The sequence below is a fragment of the Rhinatrema bivittatum genome, chromosome 7 (assembly GCF_901001135.1).
Source record: "Rhinatrema bivittatum chromosome 7, aRhiBiv1.1, whole genome shotgun sequence".
Lineage (NCBI taxonomy): Eukaryota > Metazoa > Chordata > Amphibia > Gymnophiona > Rhinatrematidae > Rhinatrema > Rhinatrema bivittatum.
The window spans coordinates 248,858,803-248,885,443 of record NC_042621.1 but is presented as its reverse complement, the minus strand read 5'-3'; the positions used below and the strand labels follow the sequence as shown (position 1 = coordinate 248,885,443).

Below are 26,641 nucleotides of genomic sequence, written 5' to 3'. Positions count from 1 at the left end.
GAATAAGGGGTAAAGCTAGCGCGTTTGCCGGAGCGCAATGTACTGTATCGGCCTGATAGAGGGCAGTGGTAGAAAAAGGGTTGAAGGGATCAGGTAAAAGACATAGGGAATGGGAGGAAGGAACTGGTGCTGGGCTGTGTATAGGTGTTTGTAAGCTTATCTAATTAAACAAAGAATGTCAACTGGGCAGACTGAATTGGTCAGATCGGTGTTTTTCTGCCATTATTTAGTATATTTCTATATAAATCTGTCCAACATTGGATTAACTGTGGCATATAAAGCAGATAAGTTATCAGGCTGCATATGGAGAGCTGATGGCTGGTGTTTTTTTGGCACAATTCTTGGAAATGTCCCATACACTTTTTTTTTTGTTGTTGTTCTGAAAGTTTGGCAGTCCTGTCTAGTTTTCCTTCCTGTGTAGTTTCCTCAGCAGTTTAGCTTCCTCCCTTTTGCCTTCAAATAAGGATTTCATGTTTCTTTCTATTGTTATTCTCTTTCAGATAGAGCTTGAAGACCTTTTTGTAAACTATGCTTATATGAAATCCTGTGATTTTAGTGGTTGAAAGTTGTATTTCCTAATGTCAGGACTCTGCTGTGATGGGCAGTCTTGCTTTCTCTGGAAGTTGGTTTGTTTTTAGCTGACTGAGACAGTTCAAGAATTGCATTAAATTAGTTCAATAAAAAGGTCTTATCTGATATATTGCTTTTATTTGTTAACCTTTATTTCCATGCTTTCAGATTTAGTAATTGTTACTATTTTGGTTAATTTGTGTAGTATTGAGGATGCATAAACAATATACAAGGTAAGCATAAACATACAGGTTACCATGAATGATTAACTCGAGTGTTACGTGTCTCGCATGGCAGGGAGTTCAACACAGATTTATTTATTTATTTATTTATTTATTTAAAAGCTTTTCTATACCGTCGCTAAGTTATATACCATCGCAATGGTTTACAAATAGGCACATAGACTAAGGTAAGTAAATGTAGGATATCTTACATTCTAACAGGTGCCAATAAAGTTCGGTAACAATTTCATAAATAAAATCATTATTTGAGTAATGTTGGTCAAGTCCAGGTATATTATTGAGTTACTATCGCTTTGATATATTACTTCTTAAAAGTAGGATTGATTAAATTCATTCTCATCTGCATTACCTTGTACTTTCATTCTCTACCCTCCACACTCTTTAGTGAATGCTTTTTTAAAGAGCCATGTTTTTAGATTTTTCTTAAAAGTTTTGAGATTATTCTGTAATCTGAGTTCGGGTGGCATCGTGTTCCATAGTATGGGCCCAGCCAATGATAAAGCCCTTTCTCTCACTTGGGTTAATTTTGCTGACTTTACTGAAGGGATTGTTAGTAGTGCTTTGTTTGCTGAGCGGAGGTTTCTTTGTGGAATGTGTACTCGTAAGGCTGTGTTTAGCCAGTCTGCTTCTTTATCATGTATTAGTTTGTGTATGGTGCATAAGGCTTTGTATTTTATCCTGTATTCGATGGGTAACCAATGTAAGTCTGCTAGAGTTTTGGTTATATGGTCCCTCCTCTTTTTTCCCGTTAGTATTCTGGCTGCAGTATTTTGAAGTATCTGGAGTGGTCTTATCGATGTGCTTGGGAGTCCTAGTAAGAGTGCATTGCAGTAGTCAGTGCTAGAAAAGATAAGTGTTTGCAATACTGTTCTGAAGTGGGCAGGTGTGAGTAATGATTTTAATCTTCTGAGGACCATAAGTTTTGCGTAGCCTTCTCTTACTTTTATAGATATGTGTTGCTTCAGGTTGATTTCTGGGTCCATTATTACTCCCAGATTCCTTACTTTTTCGGCTAGCTCAATTTTTTGGTTATTTCTTAGGGTTATCGGTGTTTGAATGATTTTAGTATGTTTTCTCTCAAGGTGAAGGAATTCAGTTTTGTCAATGTTGATAACCAGTTCCATCTGGTTTAGTAGTTGTTTAATTATGTCTAGGTACATGTTAGCTAGACTTAATGTTTTTTCAATTGTGTCGTCTATTGGTAGAATTAATCTAAGCAGGAGGAAATGGATATGAAAGACGAGAAAGGTGGCAGCACCAGGAACACTTGCATGTCTTAGTTGGGAGGTGTTGAGCTTCATGGAGGCTAGTTTAATACTTTGCAGATTGGATCTGAACTTGAAGGGACCGTATTAGTTCGTGATAGCATCTGTGGAAAGACAGCACAGTCTTACCTGTTTCAGTTCCACATTTCTGTTTAAGGAACGTGCTTGTTGGGAATATGAGCAAATGTCGGGCACCCATAGTAAAAAGTAGCGCATATAGCAAACCATCACAGTTGAAAATATTACCATCTTTATTGAAGAAAGTACAAAAGGGGTTGGTTTTTTTGGCATCTTTTTGCCCCAAGGCCACTGCCCTTTGCACTTATTTCTTGGAAGCAAATAATTAATTTGGCAAATCGGGTGGCATGTCATAGTATATTTTGGGCTATAGATTTACACTGGAAGAGAGGTACTGGGCACTTTTGCTGTTCTCATAGGTGTATATTTGTGTTGGCGATTCCCGCTAATTAAGAGATTATGCTGGCCTGTGTTAAATCCTGCTGTATTTATTTATTTATTTAACATTTTTTTTTATATACCGAAGTTCTAGTAACAATGTTACTAATCACTTCGGTTTACATATAACATTGGAGTGACTTAACATGTGTGTCTTACATAGAACAGGAAAATGAACTTGGAGAAAATTGAATAAATAACAAATAACATTAAAACAACAACAATAAATAATAGCAATCTTATAGACAGGCGATTAAAATGAATCAATTATGAATAAGGTATCTGCAAAATTGACGTGAGAGATTGGAAAATTAATTCTAGAGTTGTTGAAGTAAGTGGTATGATATGAGATTGACCTGGAGGGGGGAGTTGTGAAGACAACTCAATCGTAGGCTTGAGAGAAAAGCCTAGTTTTAAGTCTTTTTTTAAAAGTGAGGGGGCATTGTTCAAGCCTGAGATCTGATGGTAGAGAGTTCCAGTGGATCGGACCTGCAGTGGAGAAGGCTCTTTTGTTTGACGAAATTTTGAGTGGGGGGTTTTAGAGAGCCTTTTTGCGCTGATCTCAGCGGACGGGAGGAAGAATGTAGCTGGAATGGGATCCTGAGGTCTAGGTATGAGGCTTTGTAAATGGATTTATGAATGGATGAGAGGGTTTTGTAGGTGATTCTGTATTTTATAGGGAGCCAATGGAGATTTTTTAAAATTGGAGTTATGTGGTCCCTTTTTTTTGCTTTAGTTAAAATCCTGGCAGTGGCATTTTGGAGCATTTGTAGAGGTTTTAGGGAGATAGCTGGGAGCCCAAGTAACAGAGAGTTGCAGTAATTTTAGAAAATATGATTGCTTGCAAAACTGATCTGAAATCCTGGGGGTGCAGTAAGGGTCTGAGTCTTTTTAGAACCTGGAGTTTGAAGAAGCATTCTTTCACGGTGTTACTGATAAAGCTTTTGAAATTCAGTTGGTTATCCATAGTGACTCCTAGGTTTCTGACCTGGGTAGATAGAGGTGGTAGTGCCAAAGGATGTGTGGTGGAGAGTTGGTAGTTGCCTTCTTGGGTGATTAGGAGGTATTCAGTTTTGTTGGTATTCAGAACTAGGCAGAGATCAGCAAGGAGATTGGATATGGAGAGGAAGCATGAATTCCAAAAGTGAAGAGTTTCTTGCAAGGATTTGGTGATAGGAATAAGAATTTGGACATCGTCAGCATAAAGGTAGTGGGTTAGATTTAGCTTAGAAAGTAGGTTACAGAGAGGGAGCAGGTAAATGTTGAATAAGGTCGGGGATAAAGAGGATCCTTGAGGGACGCCAAGGTTAGAACTGATCGGTTGAGATTCATAGTTGTTGATCTTAACTTTATAGAACCTGTCTTGTAGGAAGGATTTGAACCAGTTGAGTGCTGTGTTTTTGATACCAATCTCTGCTAGTCGGTCTAAGAGGATCTTGTGGTTTACAGTGTCAAACGCCGCTGAGAGATCAAGGAGGATCAAAAGGCAAGGATGTTTTTTCTCTTGGTTTAAAAGAATATTGTCGGTTAGAGAAATGAGAAGGGATTCAGTGCTTCGGGATTTGCGGAAGCCAAATTGTGTTGTGGTGAGAATGTTGTTATCGTCCAGGAATTCGCAGAGTTGATGGTTGACTAATCTTTCTAGGATTTTAGCTATAAACGAGAGATTGGCTATTGGCCGAAAGTTGGCTGGATTTTCCGGAGAGAGATTAGGCTTTTTTAGAAGGGGTTTTAGGATAGCGAGTTTGAGTGGGGTTGGCACTAAGCCCTGTGTAAGGGAGGCATTAATGATTTGAGCAATGGGCTTTACAATAGCTTGGCGCTAGCTATGAGCATGTTAGCAGGAATCGAATCAAGCGGGTGGGATGCAGGTTTAAGTTTTTTTAGAATATTTTCAATCTCTATAGAGGATGCTGGCTCGAAGGCTTCAAGGCTTGAAGTCTGAAGTGGAATTGAAGTTGAGAGAGGAGGTTGGGGGGAAGTATTTTTATGATCCAGGAGTGGTTTAAGTAGGTTGGATATTTTCTCCTTGAAGAAGATAGCAAGTTCTTCGGCTTTGCTAGCAGATTTTTCATCTGGAATGATGAATGTGGGTGGTTTAGTGAGGGATGAGACCAGGGAGAAAAGAGCTTTTGGATCATAGATGAAGTGGTGGATTTTTCGAGAGTAGAAATCTTTTTTTTTCTGTAGGATGGAGATCCTGTATTGGTGCATGCTGGTTTTGAAGGCTGAGTTGTTTTCTGAAGTCGGGTTTTTTCTCCAGATGAGTTCTTTGTTTCTAAGTTCCCGCTTTAAATGTCTTAAGTTCGGGGGTATACCATGGCTTTTTCTTTTCTTTATTAGAGTTTATTTCATGTCTCATTCTGCATCAAAACTACTAGATCAACTTTTACTGAATGCCAAGTCATTAAGGGCCACTAGCACTTAGTCTGTGTACCGAATAGCAGTCCAATTACTAACAATATAGAGCAGGTGAAAACTCATGGTTGAATATGTATATGCTAAAAATTAGAACACATATATATGCAAAATGTTCAGATAGGCTGGAGAAGAGACAGCTGAGGGGGGAATCATGAGGCAAAGGGTAAATGTGAATCGGTTATTTACTCTTACGGATAATAGAAGGACTAGGGGACACTCCATGAAGTTAACATGTGGCACATTTAAAACTAATCAGAGAAAATTCTTTTTCACTCAGTGCACTATTAAGCTCTGGAATTTGTTGTCAGAGGATGTGGGTAGGGCAGTTAGTATAGCTGGATTTAAAAAAGGTTTGGATAAATTCTTAGAGGAAAAGTCCATTAACTGCTATTAAGTTGACTTAGGGCCATATTTTCGTACCTATGCGCGGGCGTAGATTTCTGCACACAACCCGGCGTGCACAAATCTACGCCCGATTTAATAACATGTGCGCGCAGCCGCGCGCATGTTGTAAAATCCGGGGTCGGCGCACGCAAGGGGGTGCACACTTGTGCACCTTGCGCGCGCCAAGCCCTAGAGGAGCCCCGATGGCTTTCCCTGTTCCCTCCGCCCCCCACCTTCCTCCACCTTCCCCTCCCTTCCCTATCTAACCCACCCCCAGCCCTACCTAAATCCTCCTCCACCTTTATTTTTTTTATTTACGCAGGTAGGTTGCACGCACCAGCCTCGGTCCTGCCCCCGCCCACTCCCCGCCCCTTTTTTCAAGCCCTGGGACATACACGCGTGTCGCCGGGCCCATGCAAAATAGGCTCGGCGCACGCAGGAGAGGGTTTAAAAGTGTTACTCTGGAATTTGTTGCTAGAGGATGTGGTTAGTGCAGTTAGTATAGCTGTGTTTAAAAAAGGATTGGATAAGTTCTTGGAGGAGAAGTCCATTACCTGCTATTAAGTTCACTTAGAGAATAGCCACTGCCATTAGCAATGGTAACATGGAATAGACTTAGTTTTTGGGTACTTGCCAGGTTCTTATGGCCTGGATTGGCCACTGTTGGAAACAGGATGCTGGGCTTGATGGACCCTTGGTCTGACCCAGTATGGCATTTTCTTATGTTCTTATGTTCTTAACCCTTTTAAAATCCGCCCCATAAGGAATAGCCACTGCTATTACTTGCATTAGTAGCATGGGATCTACTTAATGTTTTGGGTACTTGCCAAGTACTTATAACCTGGATTGGCTACTGTTGGAGACAGGATGCTGAGCTTGATGGACCCTTGGTCTGACCCAGTATGGTAACTTCTTATGTTCTTATTGAGTTCAATAGCTATTATCACCCTATTCACTAAAGTTTGCTAAATTTACTAGATGTTGGACCTTGGTAAATTCAGTAACAGATACAACAAACTAGTGTTCTGTTAGCATAACAGTATGCTAAAACTTACAAAGTAGGATGAGATCAAGAAGTCTAGGTCTCTCACACCAACCAAAGTCCCCTCTCCTGGCAATCACTCAGCCCTTCCACCCTTTGACATTCTGCCATGACAAAATTAGATCCTCTCAGACAACCCCCCTCCCACCTCTCTGACAGAATAAAGCCCTCTGCAGCAGCACCCCACATTCTCTGAGCCCCCCAACAGAATAAGACCTTTTAGACAGTGCCTCCCAAGTGTGGTTCAATATGCTGTGAAATGGTGCCATTTTGAGTGCTCAGCAGTGCCAGCAGGAGTTCATGGCCTACCTCCTGCCAGTGAAGATTCTGGGAGTTGGGGTTTATAACAGGAGTCCAAATGGCACATTTAGGAGGGGTGGGAAGGGGGCTGCCAAAGAGTGCCTTATTATGTTGAGAGGGTCAGAGGGGACTGGAGCCCTGTTAATTGTAACTTTTTGACTCATTCCTACCTACTGTTTTTTGCTGTACTTGAATTGTTACCCCAGTTATTTTCTTGTTAATTGTAAACCGATCCGATATGGTTATTTACTATGAAGGTCGGTATATAAAAACTATTAAATAAATAAATAAATAAATAAATAAATAATCCTTGTTGTGTCAGTCAGATAGGGCAAGGAATGTGGTAACCTGGCCCTTGCACTTTGGAATAGCTAGCAAGGGGAATTTGGCATGAAAGTGTGCACAGACTAAAAAGCTTTTCACCACAGGCATGATCTGCATCTCATTAAATCGGCCTCTAATGATTAGTTTAGCCTAATATTTAGTAACTCAGTTTCCATATGTTTGCAATTCAAGATATATTAGTGTTTCCCAACATTTTCGAGCCCAAGGCACATTAGCAAAATATTTTGTGGCACACCGGCCTCCATGGGGCAGGCAATGCAGACATGGAGAGGACTCATATGATCAAAACAAGAACTAGGGAAGTGTTGAAAGTCCCATCAGTCTCTTTTCCAGAGACACAGATGAACTCATCACAATGAGCCAGTTCCTGCTATATACAACTGCAGGAGAAGGAAGAAGTTTGTGTGATGCTGGCAGCTGGCTCATTTAGTTACTTGGCTGCCACATGTGGCTGTCTGAGCTCCTCCACTGCTGCTGCTTCTAGCACTCAGAGTGAGTCACATCCAGTGAGCAGTGCACACTCTCCCTGTCTTACTCAGCCTGGGGATAAGGCAGATGCTAGAAGAACTCAAAGGAGGAATGCCAGAAGGAAAATGAGGAGGAACTGTGTGCACTGTGTATGCCAAACAAAGTGGGACCTGGTTATCCATGCCCTGTATGCTGCCCATTAATTACCACACTTTGGGGCTCATGCTATAGCTAGGAAGAAGAAGCATGAATGATTACTCGTGCTCTCAGAAAGTAGTTCCTACATGTATAAGAGCCACCGCTGACGACTCTTGTTGCTATGAGGTGCTGAGAGCCAAGCCCAGGTTCTAGTCCGGATCTGAGCAACAGGCGGTGGTGACTTTTCTGTGGCAGACCATTATACCATAGCACACTGGTTGGGAAGTACTGTTAAAACATATTTATGTTTGCAAACAAACATCTGGGTGCTGTTTTCGAAAGATCTTGTCCTCCTATGTGTGACTGTTATAGTAGGAATCATATTTTGAAAATAAGAGTACAGTAAATTTAGGGAGCATAGTATCATAGCTGCTGTAATCAAGAAATTGTAGAGTTCCAATTAAGAGTTAGTGGGATTTGGCATGCCAATCTGTTATAGATTTCAGGAATCCTAGAAACATTTTAAAAGGTTTCCAAAAACGATCAAATTAACCAAGTTCAGGGCTTCAGGTTAATCTGTGTGTCAACCAAAGTATATGATAGCTTTTTAAAATCTAAAGCATATCAGTGACTGAGGGGTTTTTCCGGTACACCTAGCACTACAGATTTTGTTTCTTTTTGTTTTATATAGCAGGTCCATGATGGCTGCAAATCTCCAAGACTAATAACCCAGCTGCACTTTACCAGCTGGCCTGATTTCGGAGTGCCTTTCACGCCCATCGGTATGCTCAAATTCTTAAAGAAAGTCAAAGCGTTGAATCCCTCCCATTCTGGACCCATTGTTGTTCACTGTAGGTATGTTTCTTGGAGCCTTTCATGCTTTCTGTGTAGTGTAAGCCTTATACAAATTGCTTTACTATGGTCTATGGTGCTGCATGCTCTGTCTGTAACACAATAACCTTCTGTGGGGAGCGTGAAAATGATGCACACAGTATGAATTCTTCAGCTCTGAAATATTATTTTTGCTAGGGCACATTGATTGCATAGCAATTACCTCATCAAAGTCACCCATAGGAAGGGCAACAAGATTCTTATGCTAACTGGAAAGAAGCTTATTGGAAAGGAGGTCAGCAACAGACTCAAATTTCATCCGCAGGGAAGGAAACTTGCCTGCCTGATTTTAGCACAAGGAGATAATGGTCGGACTCCCTTAAGAATCGTCATTCTGAATGAGAGGAAGGAGTAAGGGCACAACACAGAGTCAGACTGCTGTATGTAGCCTTGGGCTTTCATTTTGCAACTATTATTCAAGTGTACAAGTTTCACAGATATTATAATAGCGATGTGATCTAACAAAATTACTCCTGGATGCTACCACACCAAATTCATGTGAGGAGATGTGGCGAGATTTTTCTTTTGCCAAATTGCCTCTCTCCTGGCCTCCCCCTTCTGCTTTTCTCTTGGGCCTATGGTGCAAAAAAAACATTTTGGTATGGGCAGTAATCAAAACTCTGTTCTGTAACCTTCTTATAGCAAACTTGTTTCTTCCTTCCATTTGTATACCACCCACTTCTGTCTTATTGATGTATTCCAGACTGCCCAACTGACATTTCTTGCTTCCCTAACCCCATATCCCCTCCTTCCAAGTATCTGCCACTGCCTTAGGGTAAGAGAGTCAGGAATGCTGTTTTGAAAGGGCTTTTCTGGTTTCTCCTAACTTTCCCTTTCCTTGATTCTGAAAGGATAGGGACCTACGAAGCTGGTGCCTAAGGAGAGATCCCCCTAATAGCCCCAGTTCTCCGCCGATCTGTGCAATTGCCAGTTTAAGAAATTAAAGGCTGGGAAGCAGGAGAGCTTCAGGACCTCCAGAGGGAGGGGACCAGGAGGAGCAGGGGAGAGAGGCAGGCCTTAAAAAGTGGATTTTCATGTCAGCTTGGAGGACTGTCACAGGGCAAATCTTTAGTCTGAGATCCACAGAATTGGAGGCCTGTGAGGCTGGATGCACCTGTGCTAGACGCCACGAGCCCCTAATCACTGGTTCTCCTCAATAGTTAAGATTTGAAATTAAACCTCTTTCGGGTAAACCTCCTAAAACAGTCCATAAGGGAAGGAGCTCTGACGCTGTTTCTCCTGTGACAGGATAGTCCCCTTACTTTCTGCCAGATCTCTTATAAGCTTACCCAGATCTGAGCCTAAGAAGAACAATCAACTGATGACTGCTTTAACCATAGAGCCCCTCCCCAGACTCCTTATATGCCATCACCTTGGCTGACATTGCTATGGAGTGAGAGTCTGTGTCTCCTAGGAACTTGGCCTCCAGTGTTATCAGAAACATGGGAGACCTCCATCTGCACCTGTTTTCTCTGTCCTTAGCCTCCTTATTGCTTGCTGTAGAACCTTCACAATAGCTCTGGATGTATGTGGTAAGGATGCCACATCCTAAAGTATGGCCCCATTAACCTTACCAATCCTTTATTTAAAGCTCTTTCCAGGTGCCTGTCCATGCTGTCTATCAGTGATGCCCCTTTCTCTATGGGAATAGACATGCGCATTGACAGCCCTGATAAAGCACTATCCATCTTAGAAAACAAGTCTCACTGGTTCATCTCGTCGTTTGGAAGCCTTGCTCAGCTTAAGAACATAAGAACATAAGAAATTGCCATGCTGGGTCAGACCAAGGGTCCATCAAGCCCAGCATCCTGTTTCCAACAGAGGCCAAACCAGGCCACAAGAACCTGGCAATTACCCAAACACCAAGAAGATCCCATGCTACTGATGCAATTAATAGCAGTGGCTATTCCCTAAGTAAAATTGATTAATACCCGTTAATGGACTTCTCCTCCAAGGACTTATCCAAACCTTTTTTGAACCCAGCTACACTAACTGAACTAACCACATCCTCTGGCAACAAATTCCAGAGCTGTATTGTGTGTTGAGTGAAAAAGAATTTTCTCCGATTAGTTTTAAATGTGCTACTTGCTAACTTCATGGAATGCCCCCCAGTCCTTCTATTATTCGAAAATGTAAATAACTGAGTCACATCTACTCGTTCAAGACCTCTCATGATCTTAATGACCTCTATCATATCCCCCCCTCAGCCGTCTCTTCTCCAAGCTGAACAGCCCTAACGTATTCAGCCTTTCCTCATAGGGGAGCTGTTCCATCCCCTTTATCATTTTGGTTACCCTTCTCTGTACCTTCTCCATCGCAACTAAGCCTGCCAGATCCCAACTAAGCCTGCCAGATCCATGGGTATTGCTTAAAGAGAGGTAATGGGGAAACCTTTACTTGAGGGACCCAGGATAGGGTACACTTTCCCCTCTGTAACCTCCTAGAGAACTTTGGCGTGGTGGTGACCCACCACAGAGATCTTCTGGTGATTTTTGGACTCAGTTCAGGAAAAGATCTCTGAGGAAGTGTTTTGCTGCCCCTCTTCCTACCCTGTAAAAAGGAACCTCGAAATCTGTGTGTTCCAAAGGTAATTCAGAATGGTTCTATTCCTTCTCTATAATTCCCCCTACAGTAAATAGAAAGGGTTATCTTGGATCTGGAAGGCCTCCCCAGAATCTGCCTTTCTCTCCTCAAGCTGAATGGCCTTTAATACTAGGATGCCACACATCTGTTTAATAGCCCTGCCTCTGATTGCACGAATAATCAAGGCTTTCAGGCCTCCTCGTCTGAGTCAGACAGTAACACCTGGGAAAATACTGAAAATCTCGTTCTGGATGCAGTTTAAGTTTGCAAAGATTATGGAGAAGATGGACTAAGAAGCCTAGCTCTCCTTATCTTTCTTATGAGAGAAGGAGCCTCTATTGCTAGACTATGCATTAGAAGATAAGGGTTTGATTGAAATGCCCAATAAATCAGTCCATGGTAAGCGAGTCTTGAGATTTTTCTCAGTATAACTCCCAGCTTTCCTGTAGTCTCATCTACTGTTGCCCACCACTCCAGGACTCTGGCATCTAAGAGTCTCTTTTCACTCTCTACATCTGCCCCTTCACATACCAGGATACTGATCCAACACGAGAGTTATACATTCTTTCTTCATAGTCTGGGTAGGAATGATCCCGTATCCCTCTTTTTTTTTTCATTTACACTATTTAAATATATTTGAAAGAATACACTTTGTCTAAAACATGAGAGAAATAAGTATAAGGAAAAAGACAAAATCATCACATTTATGAAAAATTCCACACTCTTCATAGAAATACAAGCACAAGAAATTATGAGGGGACAGAAAATGAGAAAGGAAAAACAAGATGTCAAAGGAAATCACTATAACATGACAAAAATGTGAAGCCAATTCAAATAACATTACCTTTTGAGTTTTTAACAAATAACATTACCTTTTGAGTTTTTATCATATCATCACCATGCACTACTGTGTCATATTTATTCTCTTGGTTATTTATATTACCGCTCATATTTATGTACCGTCACATTCATTCAAATAGGCTTATTTATTTACTCTGCTACACTATTACTTTAATTGTATGAAATGTAAATATTGCATTGTTTAACCTCTCCCCTCTTCCAGTTCCAAGTTTATTTTCCCTGTTTTATTGTAACTTTCTCACACCTTTTAATTGATTCTCTGTATTTAAAGTTCACAGTTGTATTGGAAATATTTATTACGTTACGCTATACTTTACACACATTGTTATTTGTAAACCGGGTTGATGTGATGCCTATCATGAAACTCGGTATAACAAAAATAATAAATAAAATAAATAAATAAAATAAACATCAATCACGGACAAACTATGGGACTTTAAATCAAAGCTTTTCTAGAATTCGCAAACACATGTAGCTGTTCAGGAACAAAAATTATGAAATTCTCATTACACAATTTAATGAAATATTTGTAAGGAAATTTTAATATAAAAGTAGCTCCTAGTGCAAGAACTTCTTGCTGAAGAGCTAAAAAATCTCTTCTCTCTTGGGTGACACAAGAAAGATCTAGAAAGATCCGAACAGAACTCCCCATAAAGGAATCGCCAATATTTTTAAAGAAACTTTTCGTTATGAAACTAAGATCTGACAGAAAAAAAGGTAATCAATAAAGTGGCTCTGTTAATGATTCTAAGAAAGTGGTTAAATCCAGTTCTCCATCATGTGATCGCTGGTTCCCAAAAGTAAGAAAATAAACTTTATTTAGGGCAAGAACAGTCTCTTCAGGAATTTTGAAAGTTTGTAGACAGTATCACCTCAGGGTCATCCTAGGAGGTTCTCCCATAACCGTAGAAAAATTAATAAATCTTAGGTTTCGCTGATGCCATCTATTTTCCAGAATCTCTGTTCTTCTCTGAAGACTGTTCCGCTCCTTAATAAGTATAGACTGAGCATTTTTAATATCAAAAGCCTCTTGCTCTAAGAACAAAAATCTCTCTTGAGATTTATCCTGAAAGGAATTACATGCAGAGATATGAGAATCAAGCCGAGAGGAAATCGCATTAGCCTTATTGGAGTAACTGGCACATGTCTCGCCTAAGGATACTATCAAGTCCCCGAGTGCATCCATTGTAACTACCACTAGTTTGGGAGGAACCACAACAATTGGGGAAATACTGGGAGTCTGACCAGACTCACCCACAATTTCCTCAGCTGCCAAAGAAGATGTATAAAGTGGCACATTTGCAGCTTTTCCAGATGTAATACCTTCTTCAAGATCAACACCCAAAATGGCTCCAAGAACTGCCCTTGAGGCAGTTTGCAATACAACTTCTCTGTCTGCAATGCTGCTACATCTGGGGCCTGGTCACACTGAGCTGGCAGTAGATGGGCTTCAAGGGGGCTGAGAGAAACCTCCTCCCCAGCTGGGACAGGCTCTCCTCCGCCAGAGAGGAAGTCTCCCCCCTCTTAAGCCGCAGCGGCCACAAAATCAGGAATCAGCACTGCCCAACTGGCAGAGAAAGGTCTGAAGGGTAAGCTGGCAGATTGCCTTTACATTTGGAAGTCAATGTAGAAAACTACAGGAAAATACACAGAGGAAATGTCAAGCTGCTACTTTGTGGCTGAGTCACACTGCCATGTTCCCACATACAGTGAACCCCATTTTTATCTCTAATTTCTTCTCAATGAGGGAAAAAGGAACTCACTAAACAAAATCAAGATTCATCAGGTGGCTGAGTGGCAGTGCTGTACACTGCCATGCAGTGGGACCTGAATTTGACTCCTGGGTCAGATCCCTTGCTACCCCTAGAAGAGAGGACGCTATGGTCATTGTTAAGGGTGACATCTGGTGTCCAGGATACAGGATTTATTTCTTTATTCCGGCACTTCAAAGTTGATTACATTCAGGTACAGTAGGTATTTCCCATTAGTATGCAAATGTTGCATTTGCTATACAAGTATAAACTTAAGGGGTTATTTTCTAAAGGTTTATCGTGTGCGTTAGGGCCTTATCACACATAAGGCCCTAATGCACGCGATAAACCCCTATCGTGCGCGAATAGGGCCTTTTCGTGTACAATAGGATGTAAATGACCGGGAGGGGAGAAGTCGACCGCAGCCGGCGATAATGTGAGGAATATTCTCGCCGGCAGTAGCGCAGCAAATAGCACCACCTTTTACGGTGGTGCTATTCGTGTGAAAGGCTGCAGCCGGCTGCACTGTGGCCGGTGAAATCGCACCGCCGCGGTGCGAACGACTGCAGCCTTTCGCAGGCCCATCCCCCCCCCGCTCCCTATTTCGCGGGATTCATCATTCCGCAAGGAATGATGAATCCTACCCTTAGATTGTAAGCCCTCTGGGGATAGGGAAATACCTACAGTACCTGAATGTAATCCACTTTGAAGTGCTTAAAAAAGTATGAAAAGCGGAATATAGAAATATAAATAAATAAAATAAAAAAATAAAAATGCAAGTGGGAGGAGTTTCGGTGGAGTTGATGGTAATGAGTAGCTCCTAACATCAATGTGATAGAGTAATGCACTTTTTATCACCAGAAATAAATACACCAAATTGTTTTATCACATATGCCATTTGAGAGAGAGAGAGAGACTCTGTAGAGAACACCATGTCACCCTACTTTTTATACCACTGTAAGAGGGGGCCACTTTAAACTCAGAGTGGGGTTTGTGTGGTGGGGTATGTTTGGGGGCAGTTTTAAATATACAGTGGGAGGTACAAACAGCAAAGTTGACATCACTGACGAATTTCTAAGTAGAGAGTGCATTGTACAAAACAACTCCTCTTGTACCTCTCATCAATTCAAACAACAGAAATTCTTCAGTGATGTCAACTTTGCTGTTTGTATCTCCCACTGTGTATTTAAAGCTGCCCCAAACCTATCCCACTCCGAGCTAAAAGTGCCCCGCTCTTACAGTGGTATAAATAGTAGAGTGACATGGTGTTCTCTACAGAGTCTCTCTCTCTCCCAAACAGCATATACAATAAAAATCTTTTCCCAGTAACACATTCTGCAGTGCATGAAGTGAAAAATAGCACAGCAGGGAAATTATCTTAATCACAGCCCCCTTTTTTTTTTTTTATCATAGGTGCTATTTCTTAGGGGTAGGTTTGTACCTGAGGTAATGGATTCTGGAGGAAGCCCTGGTGGATAGCTCCCGGCCTCAGGACTTTTGCTGCAATGATCAGATTACACACAGTGGGGCGGATTTTAAGAGCCCTGCTCGCCTAAATCCGGGTGGATTTAGGCGAGCAGGGCCCTGCGCGCCGGTAAGCCTATTTTACATAGGCCTACCGGCGCGCGCAGAGCCCCGGGACTCGCGTAAGTCCCGGGGTTTTCGGAGGGGGCGTGTCGGGGGCGGGCCCGAACCGCGCGGCGTTTTCGGGGCATGTCGGGAGCGTTCCGGGGGCGGCCCCGGGGGCGTGGCTACGGCCCGGGGCGGCCCGGGGGCGTGGCCGCGCCCTCCGGACCCGCCCCCAGATCGCGTCCCGGCGCGCTAGCAGCCCGCTGGCGCGCGGGGATTTACTTCTCCCTCTGGGAGGCGTAAATCCCCCAACAAAGGTAAGGGGGGGTTTAGACAGGGCCGGGCGGGTGGGTTAGGTAGGGGAAGGGAGGGGAAGGTGAGGGGAGGGCAAAAGAAAGTTCCCTCCGAGCCCGCTGTGATTTCGGAGCTGCCTCGGAGGGAACGGGGGTAGGCTGCGCGGCTCGGCGCACGCCGGCTATACGAAATCGATAGCCTTGCGCGCGCCGATCCCGGATTTCAGCGGATACGCGCGGCTACGCGCGTATCTACTGAAATCCAGCGTACTTTTGTTTGCACCTGGAGCGCCAACAAAAGTACGCCTATTCGCGGTTTTTGAAAATCTACCCCAGTGGAGGGAGGAGGTCTATTAAAATTGAGGGAAAAAATCCCTGTTAGTTGTGTATGAAAGCTCATGGCACCAGTTTCCTAGCACTGATACCGACTGAGCTGGAAAATAAAAATTGACCGATTGTGGGTAACATATGCAGCAGCTATGCACCTAAGTTATACCAATTTTCAAAATAAAATGGTGCATATAATTTCACTTGAAAATTATGTGAAAGTAATAAAAAAAACTCAGCCACATAGTTATACCTTCTCTTTGTACCACGTAGCATGTGTGTAAATTCAAATGTATAATTTTTAAAATAAAAAAAATATGCATATGAATTTCAACATTGCCCCTTTTCTAGAATGTGTCTTTTTTGTGTGTGCATAAAAAGTAAATACAAAATTGGGTTTCATGCCTACTTTTCTGTGTACAAACTCCAGATTATTATAACAAGTCATTTATATGCATAAATTTACTTTTTTTATGCAGGTAAATAGCTTGAAAATTCACTCCTTAAAATATTTATTTATTTATTTTTAGATTTTTATATACCGGTGTTCCTATATGAAATAAAGATCACATCGGTTTACATTGAAACAGAACATGAAAATTGCCAAAAGGCATTACATAGAACAAGGTTATGAAACTTGGAACAGTGTACATAAGTTCAAAATTTAACAATAACGTTGTAACATTGATGACCAAAAGATAAAGGAGAAAAAAAAAAAAAAAAGACTTAAACAATTAAGTTGACAGGTCTTATTGAGCATAAAAATTATAACGTATAAGTGAGAAAGTCTCAAGTGTCCTGCAGCAAGAGATTAGATACCGAAGTAGGTAGTGGTATGGAAAATGGGGGTTTGTGAAGAAGATATGTTCTTGCTGGTTGGAGGGGAAAAAATGATGATCATGGTCCTGGAAAAGCTTGGCTAAAGAGCCAGGTTTTAAGTTTTTTTTTGAATGAAGAGTGGCAGAACTCAAGCCGAATGTCTGGTGGGAGCGCATTCCATTGAATGGGGCCTGCTGTAGATATGGCACGTTTATGATGCGAGGATTTTGTTGAAGGTACATAGAGTGTGCCTTTATATGCTCCTCTGATGGGTCTAGAGGAGGAGTGAGGGCGTAGTTGGTTACATAATTGAAGAGGAGAGATATTGTGAATGGATTTATGAATTACGGTGAGTACTTTATATAGGATCCTTTGCTTTATAGGCAGCCAGTGGAGGAGCTTGAGAATGGGAGTGATGTGATCTCTTTTATTCGTATTGGTAAGGATTCTGGCTGCAGAGTTCTGTAGCATTTGGAGGGGTTTGATGGATGAATATGGAAGGCCAAAGAGAAGCGAATTGCAATAGTCGACTTTTGATAGAATAATGGCTTGTAGGACCATCCGAAAATCGTTGAAATAAAAAAGAGGCTTCAATTTTTTTAAGACTTGTAACTTATAAAAACAGTCTTTGGTGGTTGTGCTTATGAATTTTTTAAAATTGAGCTGATTGTCTAGCATGATACCTAGATCTCGAACATGTGGTGAGTGATTTAATATGGGAGTGGATGAGTTGAGTAGGTCAGCTGGGTTTAGAAGTTTGATGTTGATATAATATAACATAGCTTTTAGTAATGTCTACAAACTATGGCATGATGTGTCCATTGGATCTTACTATGCCATGTGGCTCTGATGTTGGTTATCTAGGAGAAAGCCAAAAATGCCAGAGCAGATTTCATCTCCTAGTGGAAAAACAGCTTTCATAGAAATGACGGCAGAAAAAGACCGATCGGCCCATCCAGTCTACCCAGCAAGCTCCCACACTTATTTTCCCATACTTATCTGTTTCACTGACCACCAAGTTCAGGGTCCTTATTGGTAACTGTTTGATTCAAATTTCCTGCCACCCCCTGCCATTGATGCAGAGAGTAATGTTGGAGTTGCATCAAAGGTGAGCATAAGGCTTAATGGTTAAGGGTAGTAACCGTCGCATCAAACAAGTTACCCTGATGCTTGCTTACCCAGACTGCCACAATAAGCAAGCTACCCCCACACTTATTTGTTCATGGCCTGAAAATTGTTATCCTCCTGGGTGAGCAGATATAATCTAAGCAGATCACAGAAAAGAGCAACTATTGGTAGAAAGGGAGCACTTGGTCCACTCGGTCTCCACATTTGTTTGTGTCTTCTGTGCTATCATATTCACCTCCCTCCTCCCACCCCAAAGTTTGTTCCTGGCCCATGAATGCTTGAATTTCACAACTATTTTGGCTTCTATCACCTCTGTTGGAAGTCTGTTCCAAGTGTTCCCCAGCTTCTCAGGGGAAAAAATATTTTCTCCATTTGAGTTCCCATCCCTTCTGCTTCGTATGACAACTGACCTCTTGTCCTTGACCGTTTTATTCCGATCTTGAGACATTTGCTCACATTATCATGACTCCTGGTTTTACTGAAAGGGCTGATCAACATGCGTATTCAAGGGTAGATTTAAAAAAATGTTTAAAATATTAAGAGCCCCCCTGACTCAACATTTGTTTATACTATTTATTTACTACGTTATTAAGCCTTTCTTTCCAGCAGTCTATGCTTCCAAGTTTACTCTCCTTGTTGAATGTAACTTTGTTCTTCCTGTTCAATCTATTGTTTTTGGTTACACTCTCTGGTTCAGTTCCCCAATTCGATATAAACCGATCTGATATGGTCTTCAACCATGAAGGTCGGTATAGAAAAGTGTTAAATAAATAAATAAATAAATAAATAAATAAATTACAAAAAAAGCCTTCTGCTTTGATACCCTGTTCGATGAATAATTTTACCAGAGGCACTCAGTGAAAGATCACCATGAATTTACAGTGCTGCCATTTCTGAGTTTGTGCATATTTGTAGGTAGCTAGTGTAAGGCTATTTTGTTAATACTGTAATTCATTTCTGTAAGTCTATGTAAACAATTATAAGATCAATGAAATCGGTACAGTACAGCAGATCCCTGAGCAATATAAAACCCATTTTGCCTGGCTGTATGACATAATAGTGTTTATAAAGCTCATGAGAAAAACAATTAAAAAACAAAAAACCTCATTTCAACTCAGACCTTCATCAGTGTAGCAATCAGTTCTGAATGACAGAATTATTATGGTCTGAATTTTATATTGGACTCTTACTTTATGAAAGCATCCTCAAGCTACAGCTTATCGATCATCTACTTATTTTATTTTCTATTTAATTTACACATATTTCATTGTTTATTTCAGTTTATTTGTAGATAAACCTCATCCAGTTCCTAACCTGTGCCACCTATAAATTGCTCTTTGATGCTTACTGGGGTGTAAATCTCTATAAAAGAGAGAAATGAGGTGGTACAACCATGCAAGCCAAGGCAGCAGGGAGTCTGCAGTTTTACCCCAGTTCTCAGGGTTGCAAATTCTTCCCCCCTCTAGTGCCCTCCTGCACAAACGGATCTTTTGAAGGCTGCACGGCTGATATGCGTGGAAGTTTAAGCGCATCATGGGGGAGGTGTTCCAGGGCTTCGCTTTTGTGCACGAACTGTTCTATCTTGAAAAGTATGCACATACATTTCCCCCAGAAGCTTTCCCCGCACAGAGTAGCAGGTTCACCTTTGTGTGGATAGTTTTCGTGGGATAATTTTCAAAGCAAACTTAAATGTGCATGACTTTCCTCTGAAAACTGGTGTAACTTAGATGTAGAACAGCCTGCAAATGTATGTGCACTGTTATAAAGTTACCCCTCATAGAGTGAAATTGTCAAAGGCATTTTGGCGGGTAAAGCAGTATTTAACCCACAGAAATCGCCTTTTACAAATTGCCCGCCCAATATGAGGGTAAACTTATGCATGTATTGCATGTTTGCGCATAAATTTGCCCAGAATGAGCAGAGGCATTCCCAGGGGAGGGGGTGGGGAGGAGTTTGAACTTAGGTGCGTACTTTTCTCGAAACCTTTCTGAGCACATAATAGCAAGCGTAATTGTGTGCTGATAAATTTGGAGGGACAATTTTCAAAGCAGACCTATGCACGCCTATGCAGCCTTATTTGGGAGGGCTGTTAGAAAATTATCCCTTAAGAAGGCAGTAATAGCCAAGGCACTTCCAGGACTGATCTTTGCTAGCATGGAAGAACAGCAAGGAGACATAAGCACAGCCTTTTTCCCACAAGGGTTCCGAGAGCTTACCCGGCCCCTGTGGATACCAGGTGATACAGTGGATTTCTCAGGACTGTAATTTGCATGCTTGTCTTCTTTACAAAATTCAGGTTGAGTGAGTGAATGCAGTATACAGAAAACAAATGTAATCTGCAATAATAGTTTTTGAAAGTGATATTGAATCAGCATGATGGCTCATGTAAAAAAAAAAAAAGTTATATAAAAGAATGAATGAGGAAATTTTGTAGCAGTGTGTAAGTACAGGATGCCAAACCCTTTTCCTCTTAAAGAAACAATGAAAACTATTAAAACGTTAGTTATTTGTTACAGCTATACTCCCTCTAGTGGTTATAGAGAAGACAAACTATTGCTGAAATAAATGATGGCCCTAGATCATCAGGAGCGTTCGTTTTGAAAGGACTTCTGCATGTAGAACAATGCTGTACCTGCAGACATGGACTTTTACAATATTTCCCACCCAATGAGTGGGTAAAGTTACACGCGCATGTCATGTTTGCAAGTACATTTACCTAGATTGAATGAATGCATTCCTAGGAATGGAGGAGAGAGGGCTTGGATTTATATGCATACTGTTAGATTTTTAAAAGTATGCATATACATTTTCACATGTAACTTGTGTGGGTAGATTTGGTGGGATAATTTTCAAAATGGACTTATGCCCGTTAGCCTGCTGTGAAAATTGGTGTAACTTGTGTGCATATTTGCTAACTTTTTTATGCATGATGTTACAAAATTACACTCCAGATGTACCAAAGATTAGCATTCTTCAATTTAATGTCATAAGCAAAAAAGTATAAATATTTTATTTTTGCATACCTGTTACCGAGAAGAAGGAAACCAGAAGAGTATTGTCTGTAAGTGCACAGGAATCAAAGCTAGGACTTGCAGGGTTTTAGTTGCAGCTCTGTCCCTAATTCTCTGCTATTTATTTACTCACTCGTGCATGTTTTTTATTTTGTTATTTTGATTTACCTTCCATATTCCAAAGTTTACTCATCTGAAAATAATTAACAATACAGAGGATATAAATAAGCAACAATACATCATGGAGTATATATCATAGCAATTTTCAAAAGCCTATTTAAACACTATGGGCCTGATTTTCAAAAGCATTTACATGCTTAAAAATGGATTTTACCCATGCACTTTACCTGTGTAAGCAGGCTTTTGAAAATTGTTTCAGTATAAGCCAGTGAATTGCCCATAGGATTTACCTGCATAAGTACACTTTATATGGGTAAATGGCTTTTGAAAATTGCAAGAATAGTAGTTATATTTGCACATGTAAATCCTTTTAAAATTACCTCCCATGGATTTAAAGGAATTAAAAGTTCTGGTGATATCATAGAGAAAAATATCGCAATGAAGCAGTTTAAGAATGTCACCAAGAGCAGAAGGTCAAAATGCCAATTACAGCTTACAGTTTTATTTTCTGTAATATTTTGTTATGTACATTATGGTCAATTCTACTTGTATGCAATTTGGGGCGGATTTTCAGAGCCCTGCTCGCCTAAATCCGCCCAGATTTAGGCGAGCAGGGCCCTGCGCGCCGGTGCGCCTATGTTCAATGGGCCTACCGGCGCGCGCAGACCCCGGGACTCGCGTAAGTCCCGGGGTTTTCCGAGGGGGGCGTGTCGGGGGCATGTCGAGGGGGCGGGCCCGATCCGCGCGGCGTTTTCGGGGCGGGACGTAGTGTTTCAGGGGCGGGCCTGGGGGTGTGGTTACAGCCCGGGGCGGTCCGGGGGCGTGGCCGCCCCCTCCGGACCCGCTCCCAGGTTGCGTCCCGGCGCGCTAGCGGCCCGCTGGCGCGCAGGGATTTACGCCTCCCTCTGGGAGGCGTAAATCCCCGACAAAGGTAAGGGGGGGGTTTAGACAGGGCCGGGCGGGTGGGTTAGGTAGGGGGAGGGAGGGGAAGGGAGGGGAAGGTGAGGGGAGGGCAAAAGAAAGTTCCCTCCGAGGCCGCTCCGATTTCGGAGCAGCCTCGGAGGGAACGGAGGTAGGCTGCGCGGCTCGGCGCGCGCCAGCTATACGGAATCGATAGCCTTGCGCGCGCCGATCCCGGATTTTAGCGGATACGCACGGCTACGCACATATCTACTAAAATCCAGCATACTTTTGTTTGCGCCTGATGCGCCAACAAAAGTACGCCAAATCGCGCTATTTGAAAATCTACCCCTTTGAGTATAAGTTTTCCTCTCCTTAATTTTTTTTCTTTACATTTAATTCATAGGCAGCGTCATTTTGAAATAGCCCGCATAGGCCCATGGTCTGGGGGTACTTTGTATCCAGAGATTTTAACCCAAAATGTCAAAGTGAATATGCACAAAAGTCAGCTTTAAAATTTGCAGGTGTCCCTAGTGTGCAGGCTGGCATACCACACGCAGAGTTGCAACTGCTTTTGAGCAGGTGTAACTTCACACACATAGATTTAGGCATGTACTTTGTGAAATCGAAAATACATGTAAATCCTTTCATTACCCCAACTCTTCCCCTCTTTCCTCAGAATGTCTTTTGTGAGTGCGCATATGCATGTGCTTTTAACCTCATTCGCCCTCAGTTGATTTTCAAAGGACATTTTCCATGCTTAAACCAGGTTTTACATGCGAAAATCCTTTTGAAAATCAATCCCTGGGAGGGCAGTTTTCAGAACGATTTAGCTAACTAGAGTAAAGCATGCAGAGCAGTTAAATATAGCAGCCTCAGCTCAAGATGAAAGCATTCTAGAAGGCGTGCTAGGTCAGTGTTGTAAAATACCTGTGTCTAAGTTTCAAATACGTGCAAGTGTTTTCTGGCATGTACCTCAAGCCGCTGATAAAGCAGGGGCAAGATACATGGGTACAAAACTACCCCATGTAACTGTAACCCTTTGTTGGTGGGGGTGGGGGGTTTGCTATTTCCCCTAGGACTTAAAAATATTTGTTTAGTCGTGGCTGCTCTTGCCATCCTCTCCCCTTCTTTCTGCACCTCCCAGGGGGTGAACTCTTTCTGTGGCCCAGGTAATGGAGTGTTTCGTCTGCTGTGTGTGTGTATCTCTCTGGTGAATGTATTCTCTTTAGGGGCAAACAGGCTGGACTCAGAGCGGGTGTTCAAACAAAGTTTACTGATCCTTTCCAAAACATCAGTCACTGTCCCGCAAACGTTTTCCACAAATGAAAATGTACATTGGAACTGTTTACATTGTCTCTCTGCTGGGGATGCTCGTGTCCCTCACTCTAGTCTAGATCCTGGGAGGGAGCGTGCCACTGTCTCCTCATCTGAGCAAACAGCCCAGTAAATTGAGGAATCCTAGGGGGGAGCCCCACTCCACGAAAAGATCCTACCCGAGTCCAAAGTTCAGTCTGATGCCCACAACCTGCATCGTGATCCGGTTGGGAGTTTCCAGACCTTGATGTTACAATCCCATTCTCTCCTTCCTCTCTGTGTGACTTCTCTGGGAGAGAAGCCTGATCTTCCAGTCTCGATAAAAGCTCTGTATCTCCTTTCTCCAAGATGTGCAGAGGGGTGGGGAAAACCTCCACACTCAATAAAAGGGGAAAATCCAAATATCTCCAAGTTCAAAATATCTTAGGCTGGGTAGTGCTGTCACTGGTTTCGCTTCCTGTAGGGAGTAAAGGGGTTGCTCACAGGTCTCCAGCCCCTACTCTCTGGAATATGGGGGGGGGGGTATTGTCCCTCTCCAAATGGTAAAGGGTGTTCCCCAGAACAAGAAAACTTATCCAAAAATTGGCCAAAATCTCTCTCTAAAAGGAGGCAGATCTTCTCAGGGTATTTACTGATGAGGAATTTCTTCTAAACGCAAACAAAAAAATACCAAGCTGGGTTAGTGGACCCAAATCAGCAGGGAGAAAATAAAAAAATAGCTCCTTACTTCTCAAAAGCCAACTCAAAATGACCACACTCTACCTCTAGCTCCACCTTGTACCCTGGGATAGCCAATCATAGTCAGCTCAATGGAGAGGCTGAAAGAGAAAGGAAAATCCCACCTGATGGTAAGGAACCTAGGGCCATCTAGTGGCAAACGGAAGGGTCGGCCATATAACTTTTAACATTTTTTCAAAAGGAAACAACCCAGGAAGGTTCTTGTTGAAAGCTTGTAAAATGTTATTTTTTACTTCTGCCGCTAGGCAGAAATTCCCCCTCACTATGCAATCATTTTGATTTAGTGTGTGTGAAGTTAATTTTTTATCTCTTCCTCATTTTTCTCTTCAAGTGCTGGTGTGGGTCGAACGGGCACATTTATAGTTATAGATGCTATAATAGATATGATGCACGCCGAACAGAAAGTTGACGTCTTTGAGTTTGTTGCAAGAATCAGAAATCAACGTCCGCAAATGGTCCAGACTGATGTAAGTAAGATAACCAAACTGGAGAGAAGGTTCTTGTTTTCCAGGTTTTGGTAATCTATTAACAAAAATGTCAAGGCACACTCTACCTGTAGCCAAGTATACTCAAGCTGCCTCACAGGTTCCAGAGTGGCAAGAACCACAATATTTTTGCTACTTTCTGAACTGTATTTGTATTTGTTTGAGTCCACTTTAAACAATATTCATGCTGGATTTCACATTGCTTTTTCATATAGATTTCTTAATCAGTTTTATTGCTGAATCCAAATCATCAAACACCAGTCTCCTCTTAGAGAGATGATCTTAACCAGGAATGCCATTTATTTTTAATGTTGTGTTCATTTATTCTTTACTACTAATTTTTGGTCATGGTCTAGGGTCTGAGCCAAACTCTGTTTTTAATTACTTGTTGCAGATGCAGTATTCATTCATTTATCAAGCCTTACTTGAATACTACCTCTATGGTGACACAGAACTTGATGTGGCCTCCTTGGAAAAGCACATGCAAACGCTGCACAATACAACACCACATTTTGACAAAATAGGGCTTGAAGAAGAATTTAAAGTAAGTACACTTTTAGAGGAAGTAGTTATTGGAGTGGAGAAGTAGCCTAGTGGTTAGAGCTGCAGGCTATAAACCAGGCCTACCAAGGTTCAAATCTCCCTGACATTCCCTGTGAACTTGGAAAAGTCACTTCATCTTCCATTGCCTCAAATATAAACAAGAAGGTATTTGTGTTGGTCTCAGAGAAAAAGGTACCTATTGCCTTGCCTTTTATTGATCCAACACATGAGTAATCTAATAGTGCTGTAGAATACCAATTTTTGAGACCACATAAGTGCTTTCTTCAGTGCCACATACTGTATATATGGTCTTGAAAGCTCACATACTGCCTCATCTTTGTATTAGTCTCATAATTGGTCCAATACAAGGTATCAATCTACAAAGAATCTAGTTGTCCCCTTACATTGAAAGGGTTATGAGTCCTAAAAGTAAATCATGTTACTCTATATCATTTTGTATAATGACACTCAGTAACTGATTCTCTGTGGCTATCATTGAAAGGAGCACTAGGTAGAGGAACAGCTGCTCATACAGATCTGAGCCCTACTGTGCCTGTGGTTTATTTTTCCCTGGTTCAAATCTTTTAGGAATGTTTCCTTGATATTCTCCTGTGTCTTTATTTATTTATTCATTCATTCATTCATTTATTTATTTATTTAATAATTTTTATATACCGACTTTTCATGCAAGCATATCAAATCGGTTTACAGTAGTTAGCAAATATTCATTTTAAAATATTTGCGTTTCCAAAGAAAGGAAGTAGATGCATAGTTTCATAATGTAAATAATTAAAATAGTAAACTAAAATAGTAGGCTAAGTAATCATAACATTTAACAATTAGAGAGGCAGTATAGTAAGAGTAGAGATAATAAAATAAAAAATATATACATTACCTTGGTATAAAATCAGAAGTTTGAGATCATTATGTTAACAGATCTTGGAAGGTTTATTTAAAATTCAGTGGTTTGAAGACATTATGTTAACAGCTCTTGGAAGGCTTGTTTAAAAAGCCAAGTTTTAATCCCCTTTTTAAATAATTTGATGTCTGCTTCTAATCGTAATTCCTGTGGAATAGAGTTCCATATTTGGGGTCCAGCAATAGAGATAGTTCTTTCTCTTACATTATTTAGATGTGCAATTTTGGGGGAATGAATTGGTAACATCCCTGTTCCGATTGATTTAGTAATTCTTTAAGAAATAATCTAAATAAAGATCCTCTTGAAAATGGTAAAAGATTTATTTTAAAGTAGGAGCACTGGCAAATAAGCACTGGATAATTCAGTTGGTGGTTATCCAGGAACAATCAACCAACCTCAAGGTTTATTAAAGCACATTTCACTTCGGTTCAGCACCATGGTCTGCACAGCTCCTGTGATAGACAGGCAGAAATATGCCCACATACAAATGCTTGAAAAGTACTTTAAAAAAGTCATCCGGAGCTTTATAATTTTTCTTTAGATTTGTATTTATATGAGGACACTTTTCAAAGGGATTTAAGTCGCTAAGTAGTTACTGGGACACTTTGCTCTGGGTGAAACTTGTCTCCTCAGAGCAGCTGAGGAGTCTTCATAATGGAGTACATTTTCAAAGGGGGTACTTGCAGGTATGCTATTATATAAATGTCGAGAGTCTGCCATATTTTCCATTTCACATGTACATTTTTCCAATGGAA

At 41.4% G+C, this 26,641-nt stretch overlaps 1 protein-coding gene across 4 annotated transcripts in view; it reads left to right on the top strand.

Annotated features, from left to right (window-relative positions):
* Positions 1-26,641, top strand: part of PTPRE (protein tyrosine phosphatase receptor type E) — a 557,332-nt gene that overhangs the window by 391,659 nt on the left and 139,032 nt on the right. For all 4 annotated transcript variants that reach the window (XM_029610013.1, XM_029610014.1, XM_029610012.1 and 1 more), the window contains 3 exons: positions 8,323-8,486; positions 24,271-24,406; positions 24,819-24,968. In XM_029610013.1, the coding sequence (XP_029465873.1) occupies positions 8,323-8,486; positions 24,271-24,406; positions 24,819-24,968 (450 nt within the window). The remainder of the gene's footprint in view (positions 1-8,322; positions 8,487-24,270; positions 24,407-24,818; positions 24,969-26,641) is intronic.